The 12,967-nt window shown below is 35.5% G+C and overlaps 1 protein-coding gene and 1 pseudogene across 1 annotated transcript; both read right to left on the bottom strand.

The window, feature by feature from the left end:
- Window positions 1–222: 222 nt before the first annotated feature.
- LOC142530399 (uncharacterized) lies at window positions 223–3,537 on the bottom strand. Its single transcript, XM_075636233.1, has 10 exons — window positions 2,874–3,537; window positions 2,624–2,794; window positions 1,892–2,543; window positions 1,697–1,795; window positions 1,570–1,626; window positions 1,393–1,491; window positions 1,265–1,321; window positions 1,034–1,209; window positions 481–944; window positions 223–382 (listed from the first exon to the last, which is right to left on the bottom strand). The coding sequence occupies exons 1-10, from the start codon at window positions 3,390–3,392 to the stop codon at window positions 238–240; spliced, it is 2,439 nt and encodes an 812-aa protein (XP_075492348.1). The 5' UTR covers window positions 3,393–3,537; the 3' UTR covers window positions 223–237.
- Window positions 3,538–4,175: 638 nt separating this feature from the next.
- Window positions 4,176–7,672, bottom strand: LOC142530398 (putative late blight resistance protein homolog R1A-10; annotated as a pseudogene).
- Between the last annotated feature and the right edge of the window lie 5,295 nt (window positions 7,673–12,967).

Genomic DNA, 12,967 nt, shown 5'->3' with positions numbered 1-12,967 from the left:
AAAAGTTATTGGTCGACCAAAAAAGGAGAATGGTCGACCACAAAGGAGAGTGGTCGACCAAAAAACTACCAGTGAACTAAACAAGAATCAATGTTCGATTGTGATTCCACGATTCAACGATTCACATTTAACTTAAAACATATAACAAAATCGTGTTTTTTATTATGTAACAAAATACTGAGATTGTGATTAAATGATTCAAATAATGACATAAAATTGTTCGATACATCACAATAATCACCAATCATTAAAGAACATATTACAAGCTAAAAAATATCTAAACTCAGATACTAATCTATCATCTAAAGTTAGTACTACTTGCGCACTCTTCCTAGACAAAGAGTATCCAACAACAGCCAACACAAATGCTCCCGAATCTTCACTGTGAAAAAGAAAAAAATGAGAAGTTAATATTTATTGTAACATTAAAAATAATAATAATGAAGTTATTATATTTTAAATAGAAAGTTGACAACGTACTGTATAATCTTGGCACGGAATTCATCATGTAGTTTTATATTCCATGGTCTCTCGGAGTGTGGGTTGTTCCCAACAATGGATGGCAGACGAGCAGCGTTTATAAGTATAGGCTCTATTTCTTCATTCAGATCTTTGAATTTGAGATCGTGCCTTCGCAGCAAGTCATATATAATGCACTTATTCACCCCTGTCACGAGTTTTAGCAAAAACCAGCGCCGATCTGTGTAGACAAGGATGAGAATTCTTCGTGCCTTTTCCCACGAGAGACACGGCCATTCTGGATCACTACCTTTGACTTTGCTCACAATCCGTGCCAGATTTATTTTGAAATCGATATCTTTATCTTCGGACAAAACTGAGATCGCACCGTAGAAATGTCCGTTCATCAACGAATCATCTGCCGACATCACTTCAGGATGTCGGATCTGCATCTCAAGCAATCCACGGAGAGCTTCGCCGAAGTGCTGAATTCAACATAACAAAAGGTTTTCAATGTTTTAAAAGAAATTCTCTACAAATTTAAACTTTATAAAAGATTTATTTAAAAGCTTACAGAGAAAGTGACACGCGAGTTTGCGATCGCCATGGGTCCGTAGAAAGACTTCTCATATTCGGCGTAAAAACCTCGAATCCTACTAGGCGAACGGTCGAGCATCGATGCCCTAACTCGCGCAAGCGAGTTGTTTACCTTCAGTGTCACGGTCTCCGCAAGTGTCCTCACACCGTCATCTATAAAACAACTTTAATGCAAATATGAACAATAAACAAGGTATAGTTTAATAACTTCTCGACGTGGTCGCCTCGCCTCCTGACATACGCGCATCTGGAGTCACTTGAATATCTAAAAACATAAAGTATATTGTTTAATATACTATACATAAATATAAATATAAAAAATGTGCATTACCTCACCTCCCGCGAACTCCTCTGGAATGCCTTGAAAGTTAGGCTCAAATATCTGTTGGGTTTGTCTACTACTGCCAATTTCCATACCTATATTATCAGCCACACCTAACAGCGTACATTCAACAAATTAAAATAATAAGAACTTTAATGCAAATATGAATAGAAAAGGTTTAGTGTAATAACCTCTCGATGTGGTCGCCTCGCCACCTGACTTACGCGAATCCGGAGTCACTTGAATATCTAAAAATAAAATGTTTATTGTTTAATATACTATACATAAATATCAAATCAAAAAAATCCATTAACTCACCTTCTGAGGACTCCTCTATAATGACCGGAAGGTTAGGCTCAAATATATGTAGTGTTTGGCTAGTACTGCCAATTTCCCTGGCCAGATTATCATCCAACCCTAAAAGCGTACATTCAACATATTAAAATAATTATGAGAATTGTACTAAATCATTATATTACATAAACATAAATCTAATTAATAAAATTAACTCACCAAAATCTGCCTCGGATGCTTTCCTCTTCCGCCCTCTGGTATAGGCTATGCTATAATCTCTGTCTTGCTGCACTGGCATGTTAGACCTCATCTCAGCAAAACCAGCTCTAATCTGTTCAGTCAAACTCAATTTCAACTCATCGAGACCAAGATTGAAACTCGATTTCAAGTCAACTAGAGCTTGATTTATACTCCTGATAGACGCTCTGGTCTCAATAAATTCTGCTGACATCTTAACATGCATGGACGTAACGGAATCCTCCAACGCAGTCAATCGCCGCTCGAAACGATGCTCCAAGGGTGATGGGCGGCGGGAAGGATTGAGTCCAAAGTGGACTCTAGGACCCGTACGCATATGAGAACTGGTGCTAGAGCTGGATCTATTGAGATCACCAGGACGGGTGCCAGAAACGTCAGGAGAAGCATGTGCAGGAGGCGTGTGCTGGACAGAGGGAGGTGAATGAGCGGAATACATGTGTTGGACTGAGGGAGACTCCAGAGGGTGCTCGCTACATATGACTGTCTGACCCTGCCTCCAGAGCTCGAGTACCCGAGTGATCACCGCATCAGGCGCAGAATCAACAAAAAGTACAGCCGTATAATACGGTGCAACTAGCTCCTCAGGAGTAGGAGTCAAAAATCCCAGACAATCCTGCATATAATTAATAAAAGATCAAATTAATTAAAATTAATGTCCACAATTATTTTATCAAATCAATTCATATTACTTACATCTATAACGCAATCACCAAAGGCTGCAGCGATTTCAGCACCAGTTGGGGCACGGTTTGACGGCCATGTGTTAGTCACCCACTGAAACATCCTGGGCAACATCAAACCGTCCACATCTCTGCTCCTTGCAATCTTCTGTGCCACACTCGAATAACATTCATAAGCGAGGATCTGTAACATAAATTTCAAACAGTGTTACTGGTACAAATAAAGATAACAAATCCAATTTAACATTCAAAAAATAATATACCTGCAGAGGGAAAACAAAACCACCGACAAGGAAGCTGCCCTCAACTTCTTTCCGGCCCTGTGCCTCGGTGAGGTTATTATATCGTCCTGAAAGGTCCTTCTTCAAACATCGGACCGCATCCCGATAGGCTACTCTACCCCAGGGATAATGGTTGAATCTATCCAAATCATCTACAAGTCTCGAGTATTTAGGATCGATTTTTGTCGTCTTTTTCTTAGTCGAATCACCGAATACAGCACAAAAAAAGTATAAACTACCCATCTTTATCTTCTCCACGTCTACACCCGTCTCATTCTGCTGTTGCACAATAATCTTTCCCTCCAAATCACTCAAAACAATATCAGACTTACCGGGAAAGTGTGTGGTGCCAAATACACCTCTATCTGGTAAATCTTCGGGCTCTAGAGCGCAATCCAGACCAGTTATTAAACAATACTCTAACAAAGAAAATCTAAGAGGCCTTTTGCGCACCACCATCCACAAATCATCACTTCTACTATCAACTATCTGATTACTCATTAAATACCATATAATTTGACTGGAAATGTTAAAATCTCTATAATACCTAACCAAATTACCAAAACGTGACTGCTCGAAAAAATGGGTTCTCTCTTTGTTGTTCAAATAGCGATGAATCTTCTCAGCAATCTCTTTGTATCTCGATTGAATGGTCAATTTGCATCGAAAATTGCATCTCTACCTAGTTTTCTCGGCAAATAGACCTGTGAAAAAAAAAATTACTTAGTAAAGTTAGGGAAAAAAAATTGGTCGACCATAAAACCACATGTGGTCGACCATAAAACCACATGTGGTCGACCATAAAAATTGTTGGAACAACTATTATGGTCGACCACAACCAATTTTTATGGTCGACCATTCGTGGTCGACCATAAAACGTGGTCGACCATAAAATTTATGGTCGACCATAATAGTTGGTCGACTATAAAAGTTATTCGACCAATTTTTATGGTCGACAATGGTGGAAAACCACAGTTGATTACGCTCACACACGCAGCAAATATAAGTCAAAAATACGATTAAAATTCAGAAGAAACAAATCGAAATAAACGCGAAAAATTACCACATTTTCGTTTGCCATTCCTTCGGTTGAGTTTTGCGAAGACTCGACGGAAACGTTTTTTCCGGGAACGGAGGGTTTCGGGGGGTGGAGGTGGAATAGGGTTCTCTGCTGGTTTTTGGATAAAGAGTGTTTAATCGTGTATTTTACAGATTTTAAACTTAAAACGTAAGGATATAAAGGTAAATTTCATTATGGATCTTTTTTTTAAAAAAAAAACACAAGGGACGCCCTTTTCCCTAATTTTCCCGATTTCTAACCCGCCCATCAAAGAAATTATGTTTACCAGCTAACAAAGCCATCAAGAATCGATCTATGATGAATCAGTGATCATTCATCCCCAGGAGCAATATCCAGCTTGAATCCACTCATTTCGGCATTTTCATGAGCTTGGTCCTGTTTGGCGCGCTCGATTTCCCTGGCAGAATCGACAGCATCTTTGCAGCGCTTCAAATCTAAACTGTGGAGGCTTTTGTGCAGGTCGAGTGGAATTTCTTGAATTTTTCGCAGTTTCTGAGTACAAGACTCCCAAGAACCGGAAAATCCTGACTCGAAGCTTTCCAGTGAACTAACTCCACGCGTTCAATGTACAAGACTTCGAGTTTTCGAAAGCAAGCACCAGATGCATCCCAAAACACTCCCACGAATGCTTTGTCTTTCAGCTTGAGTACCTCAAGATAATTTAACGTACACAATGTAGACATCTGATTCCATTCCAAATTAGCGGCGGATAATGTGAGGCTCTTTAGCTTTGGCGGAAATGCATCCGGTGGAGGTAGGCGAGGCACCGGGGCTTCTGAAGTTGAACCAAATCTCACATCATTAAAAAGCTTCAGTTTTCTAAGATTACGCAGTCTTTCCAGGCCCCTGCAGCGTGCCAGGGCTGCTATTTGACCGCGAATGCCCAGTTTCTTCAAGTTACAGGCCCTGCCAAACACATCTTCGGTACAATTCTGGGTCGATATCATACCAAGTGTGTGAAGCTCTTCACTACCACCTTGTTTAGTAACTTCTGGTGCCTTTGGCAAAATGGAAGATGCATTTGTCTTGAGATGTCTCAAATTGATCATGTTCCATAGGTCCGCATTGATTTCTAGAGTACGTGATGTCGTATCAACTATGAGGGTTTGTAGGTTCCAAATTTTGGTTATGGACTTGGGAAGGACTTTAAAATCACTAGACAAAGCAATGTATCTCAAATGAACCAAATCAGTAAGGTCATTCGGAAATTTAGTGAACTTGAAGGACTTGACATCTAAAACTCTGAGCAATTTGAAGGCCGCGGGGATGGATGAAATGTTTTTAAGTGGTAAGGTCATTTCTTCCTTGGAGAAAAGACTGCGGACCCGTGGACCATAAGGTTTTGATGAAATGAAGCTCAGAAAATGGGAATGTATGCTAAGGCGACGGTAGTTTTGTACCTCGGAAATTGAAGGTACAAAAATCCCTTCATCACTCAATTTAATCTCCTGGAACAACTTTTCTTGATCATTTCCAGATTCGTTCTTGCAGAACTCCCGTAGCATGTCATGAATGCGGCAACTTTTGATTCGACCATCGAGGCTCTTCTTGTCACCCATTACTAGGTTCCTGCTGATAAGCTCCTCCAAATAGTCCTGCGCAGTCTCCTCCAAGCTTATATCATTCTTTTTCTGTATGAATCCTTCAGCAATCCACATGAGAATCAGTTTCTGGACCGGTATCTCAAAGTCTTCGGGGAACATCCCGAAATACAGAAAGCATGGTCTTAAGTGGTAAGGTAACTTGTTGTAACTCAATGATATGATCTTTTCCATTCGCTTTTCAGGGTCTTCCTTAAGATAGTATTTCACTCTTTCGCGCACCTTTCTCCATTGTTTTTCTGTGGCATTCAAATCTCCAGCTGAGGTCTTTTTAACAAGAATCCCAGCAATCACAACTATTGCAAGAGGGAGTCTATCGCATTGATCAACAATGAGTTTTCCATGTTCTTCCAACTTAGAAGGGCAGACAGGCTCACCAAATACCTCTAACCTAAATAGCAACCAACTTTCTTGGTGAGTTAGAAAACGCAATACGTGGGGTTCTCTGTTATGGTTGGCTTGCCTCGCAACTTCCGCATGGCGACTTGTTATCAAGATCTTTCCTAACTTATTGCTCTTCGGAAAGGCAACATGGAGATCAAGCCAGGCTTCGGCAGTCCACACATCAACCAAGACGATCAAGAATCGTCCTTCCCTTAGATAGTCACTGAGAATTTGCGCTATCTCCATGTCAGTTTTGCGATGCATGTCGTCCGTGATTGTGGTTAAGCTCTTCAAAATGGAGAGGAACACATCCTTTCTCTTGTAATCTTGAGAAACGAAAACCCATATACGAGTCGGGAATTCGTATTGAACTTTCGGATCCCTGAAAATCTTTCCTGCTATTGTTGTCTTGCCAAGGCCAGGAAGACCAATGATGGAGATCACATCTAATTCGTTTCTTTCTTCCATTAAATAGCCAACTAATTTTTCTGTCTCATCTTCTAAACCCACAATGTTGTCTCTCCTCACGATGGGTTCCTGCTTGAAAATTAGAAAAATGACACCATTACAAGATAAATATGCACATTCACTGCACTAGAGAGACAAATAATGTCACGGCCACGACAAGTTTACTTAGAGCGTCTTGTATATCAAGAAAATCTATCTACAATTGAATCTATACTAAAACAATAGGTTGTATTAATTGGGCTATAGGCTATGACTATTTGGAGGGGAAAATCTATCTACAGTTGACTCTACACACACGTCAGCACGATTTATTGGGAAAATTGGGTGCACCCTTTGGGGCATTTCCAAAGGTCCAAAATATGGGATTTTTCTCATAACTAGCCCAATCAAATCACACTCGATTCACCAAATTTATCATCTGCTATTTGTCCGACAACTGTATGCAGATAATCAGGTCAACTACTTACATAATTCATCGTTTAATATTAAGATCAAAGAGGATCGAAAGTCCTAAAAAAAACAAAGGTTGATTCAAAATTATTCAATAACATTTAGCAAAATAGGCTGAAATAGAAGTGGATCTAATCTTCACGTGGCTGTGGGTCAAAACCCAAAAGAAATGAATCGTAAAACGTATTTTGATCTATCATTTTAGATGGTGATCAAACAAAAATTTCACGGAATCGTATAATAGTGACCTTTCTCTCTTCTCTGATGGTGTCGGGCACGCGTTCAGTAGTCAGCGCGGCGGCTCGGTCAACCCTGTGCTGAGTAAAGAAGCGATTTATCTTGACCCTTATGGTCTGAACCTCGTTGGCGATATTCAGAGTCTTAATCGGACCATTTGTCATCTTGGCGAAGAAACTCTGTGTCTTCTTCTCCGCCGCCTGGATCACGAACGTATCTATGGCATCCTCTGCTTCGAAAATCACGTCTTTGACTTGGCGCATCAGTACTTTCAGGGCTTGGTCCTTGTTCTTCTTCGCGGAGGCGTCCTCGATGAAGGCCTGTAGAATTTCTAAATCATTCCGCAGTAAGACCATTTCGTCGTTGGCGCCTCTGATTAGGTGAAGCTGGTGGCCGAGAAGCTGCTTAACGTCGTCCAGCAGAAATGAGATTGCAGCTCCTTCCGCCATTTTTGTTTGCGGATGAAGCTTTGGTATTCGATGCTTGCCAAATATAAAGTAAGAAAATCGTTTATTCTGGTCTTGGAGTCGACTGTCGTAGAGCAACTCCAACCCTTACCATCGTTTTGGTGTAAAGTTAATTACTCTAATATTTTGACAGATTTGCTGCAGTATTACACCACATTTGATGTAACACTGTAGCAATAGTGTTGTTTTTTTTTTCTTCTCTTTTTTATTTTTGTAATTGTTTTTTATTGTAATTTTACTTAAACTCTAAATATCATATAATTAGTTTTGTAATCTAATTTAATTATAAAAATATATTATTTCAAACAATAAATTTTAACAAAATGATTTTAAAAAACTTGGATATTTTAATTTAATACATAATCAATAAAGATAATATTATTATGTTAATAAATTATTATTTGTGATAAATTAGTTGTAGTAAATAAAATAATATAAAAGTTGGATATTTGTGTGTCATTTCTATTTTATAAGCATCATTTGAATATTGGTTGCATGTTAGTAATTTATGTTCAAAATATTTATATGTGTGAGTGTAATTTTTTTAATGATTAGTTAATTACATTTAATTAAGTAATAAGTTTAAGTATTTAAAATTAATATTAAATATTAAAATTTTTTAAATTAATTATAAAAATATATTTAATTAATATTTTAATTCATTAATATATATAATGAATTTTAATATATAAATGATTTTAGATATTAGTGATATTTTAATTATTGTGTTTATAAATATTTTGTGAAATAAATTATTTGTTGTTAATAAAATAATAAAGAATATTTCGAGAATATTTCTTTTAATGTAGAGTTTAGAGTTGATGGGTTGGAGATGAATTTTATATTTGGTGTAAGAATTACACTATTTTAAAGTTAGTGCGACACTAAGATAGCGTAATGGGTTGGATGGAGATGGCCTTAGTCCCTACCAAACACACGGAGACAATGGTTGCTATACAAAACACTGTAAATACTTAGTTTTCATAAAAAAGAAAATGAGTATAAACGATTCATGTTATACAAAAAAATCAATATGAAAATTTTATTTATCAAAATCATATAATAAATTCAGTAGTACAAAATTTTACGATATAATTATCGTAAATACAGTTGTACAATAATTTAAATTTTAAAATCAATTACGGTTTCAGCAACTATTACGATCCTTTCAAATTTTTAAGTGATTGTAAGAAAACTGCGATCAACTCAAGATATATATTTTTTAATTTTTCATTTGGATCCAATATTTTTTTTAAAAAAAAATTTGATTTGTAAGAATATTTCGGGAAAAGTAACCAAATTCATTTTCAAATAACAATTAAATGATTCAACGTGGTGGAGAGAGTTAATGATGTGATGACAAACGTGGTGGGGAACCTCCTTCACAGTTCACACTAGCTCAAAGCACTCGCATTGATATTCAAAATTATTGTTTGAACAACCAAATTATTTTATTTATTTATTTTTTTTGCGCGTGATGGCATATGCTCATTTTCTTTTTAAATTTTTTTTTATTTTAATTAAATCAAACGGTTTAATTAATAAAAAAGAAAATCATATTTTATTACAAAAATTTTTGTAACGGTAATTTGAAATTAATTTTCAATTATTGACTTTTCAATTAATATAATTTTAATTAACTACTGTAATTCTCCGATCAATTAATATGTATGTGATAAGTGGATCCTATAATTTTGATGAGATGATTGGTATTCAAACCAAAACTAATATGAATGCTCTTATGTATATTATAATACACCATAGGGTAAGGCGGTTTAGTCTTCACTTGATCGGGTCAAATTGCAATCTCAACTTCAAAAGATATTCATTTTTTCAACAACTGAGACGTTATGACACCGACGTTTAACAATCACACAATCGTAAAACAGTAACGTAATTGCAATCTCCACTCGACATGGAATCGAAGCAAATACATATTAAGTTAATGTAATGTTCATATTTTTAGTGGAATTCGAAATCTCAAAAATACCAAAAATAAAAAATAAAAATAAATAGATTAATGCATGCATCGTATATTATACACATAAAATAAAAAAATTTTAATAAAAAATTGGCAAATAGCTAAGTGCAACATGTCTTTGTTAATAAAGAATTTATTTATTTATTAATAGTCACGAGTATGAAAGGCGAAAACTTGCAAATTTTAAAACATAAATCTGATAGAATTCGTCAGCTCTATCTATAACGCTCAGATGCATGAACCCTAATATTAAATTTGTAATCTCCTTATTATTTTAGTCGCTCTATTGTTTAATTTGATTTCTTTTGGAATACTGAGTTATCCATATCTCAATATCATTAGGTCATATAACTCCTACACATTTTAATAAAATTTGACGTCATGTGTTGATGATCTAATTACTAAAATTTCACTTTTCTGTATGAACGTTTTTTGCGTATAAATAAAAAACTTTCCAAAGAGAATCTTATTTGTAAGTATTATTAATACTGTACAGAGAATCATATATTTCAAAATTTATATTATTGTTATAAAAATATTTAGGAGCTTATTATAAAATCAAACATTTATTAAAATAAATTTACCAAAGTTTACAATATACTGACACGAAATAAAGCAAATATGAATTTATTCGAACGTTCTAGAAAAACAAGATTTGGATTAGTGCTTCATATATTATATACATATATATTTAAATATAAGATAATTTGTAGACAATGCGCTAAATGCAACAAATCTTTGTTTGACTAGAAAATTGAATTTAATATATTTATAGTCACATCTTTGCTCAAGGTACGAACCTGTATATTTTTAGGGCAAAATATAAATCAGATAGTGTGCGCCAGCTATATACACTGAGATGCACGCACCCCTGGATATGTAATATGAAATTTAAAATTTCGTGATTGTTTAAACTTGACCATGGGCCAAGTTGGATCCAGATCGGATCCTGTTCGGAACTGGTCAGAGGTCAACGGTCCGATTAACTAGACCAACGGCTTCATTAAAAATTGTGGATCCATCGGATCGAACGCTGCTAGAGCATCCGCATTGGTGGGTGTTATATAACACCCACCACCTAATCAAAAATCGTGGGGTCCACATGCCACATACACATTACATCAACACATCTATTCTCTCACATTCATTTTAACATTCACACTCATTATTTGTGGGTCCCGCTGTTCACTCATTCATCTTACTCTTATTTTACATTAAATAAATTCAATTTCAAATTTTTTAAGAAATTTAAATTATTATTATTTTATATTAATAATAATTTTTTTTATATATTCAATACGTGAAATAATTTAATTTTATGAGTGTCATTTACTTAAAATTAAAAATTTATTATAAACCTAAAATAAAACGGTACAACATATAATAATAAATAGCACTTGCATAAAAATAGAAGAAAATAAATTAAATTTAACAGAAGATGCAAAATACTAATTCAAGGATTGTTGTTGTATTGTGACCAAATATGTTCAAATAAGTCGGCACGAAGTTGGTGATGCACATGAGTGTCACGTATTTCGGAATTTGTTCGGAGATATTCATGAAATCCTCGCTTTGAGCCCTGGACGGGTTGTGCGGGTTCGTCACCTTCATCGTTGTACCAATTACATTAGCTCTTTCCCCGGATCATTTGTCGACTTTGTTGAAGTATCCATGACATTAGCTCTTTCCCCGGATCATAATCTTCGTCATCAACTTCAACTTGGACTTCGTTTTCACTTGTCGAGCTAGAGGTTGAATTACTGGAATATTGAGACATTTTGGAGTAAACAAATTCAAGTGTATCTGTTTGCCAAATTGTATGTTTGTAGAATAAAGAATTGTATAGTACAAGGTGTCTATTTATATTGAAATTTGCAACGGCTATATTCCAACGGCTAATTTGCAACGGCTATTTTGCAACGGTTATATTCACCAACGGATACTTTAAACAAATACATAAAATAAGCAACAACGTTTAGCGACGGTTTTTGAAAATCCGTCACAATTAGCGACGGTTTTGAAAAACCGTCGCTAAATGTCCAATTTCTTTGGGCGTTAAAATAATTCAAAACACGTGAGGCCCGCGTGTCAGCAAATCGGCGACGGTTTCTATAAAGCAGTCGCTAATAGCGACGATTTTTTCAAAAACCGTCGCTAAGTATGCAATTTTTTTTTTTTAAATAAACTGACACATGGGCGTTCATACATATGAACGCCCCACCCACACTCTCTCTCATGTGAGTGGGCGTTATAACGCCCACTCACATTGGAGAGTGGGTGTTAAAGGGGTGTTATAACACCCCTTTAACACCCAATGTGGGTGCCCTTATGTATTATTATTATTATTATTATTTTATAAATAAATGTTGAAAGAAGGAACGAAATCGAAGAAGTACTGAAGTAAAAAGTGGTAATGTCATGTCACCGTAGAGAGTAACGAAAATTATGATGATTGAAACTCGTGATTTGCAATGATAATATCATATTTTAGAAGTTTTAATTATGATATTTATTCATTGAAGATTTTTAGAGAGAGAAAATTTTATTGGGAAAATGGAATATTTGATAGAGTTTTTATAAGTGCAAGCTTATTTTTTAATTCATATATTTTCTTTTTAAATTTTTATTAACAAATAATAAATTTTTTATTTTAAAAAAAATACAGGCTTAACCGGAACAGGATCTGGAGGTTAATCGGACGGGACCGTGAGTTCAGAACCCGGACCGGACCGTCGAATTCATTACCCAGACCATAACTGTCCTAGACGGTTAAAGTTAGAGTAGGTCTCTTGTGAGACGATCCCACGAATCTTTATCTGTGAGACGGGTAAACCCTACCGATATTCACATTAAAAAGTAATACTCTTAGCATAAAAAGTAATAATTTTTCATGGATGATCCAAATAAGAGATCCGTCTCACAAAATACGACCCGTGAGACCGTCTCACACGAGTTTTTGTCTAAAGTTAAGAGTTGTGATTTTCCCTAACCTAACTTGGCGGGTTCGACCCGTGGCCAAGTCTAAATCCAAACTTGGGTTTTTGGCCGGCCGTTACCACGAAAAATATGTATTTGTACTCCTTAATTCATAAAAAAATATTTCTACATTCTCTGAGCCCACATGTCTTTTTTCGAATGAAAACCGATGCAAAACATTTAAAATATGATGCTAATATATGATATTTGAATAAAATTGTTTCTGATATGGTAATAATATATAATTTTAAGCACTCAAACATGTATAACAAGTATTAATATTAATTACACGTCTTTTCTCAGATGACAATTGACACAACATATTAAAAATATGGTACTAATATATGACATTTGATTATCAAATATTTTCAGATATGATACTAATATATGATATTTGAGTATCAAACAAGTGTAGCAAATGTGAAATGTCG

Source organism: Primulina tabacum, chromosome 17 (assembly GCF_025594145.1).
Source record: "Primulina tabacum isolate GXHZ01 chromosome 17, ASM2559414v2, whole genome shotgun sequence".
Lineage (NCBI taxonomy): Eukaryota > Viridiplantae > Streptophyta > Magnoliopsida > Lamiales > Gesneriaceae > Primulina > Primulina tabacum.
Note: the sequence above shows the minus strand (reverse complement) of the source record. Positions and strands in the feature narration are given on the sequence as shown.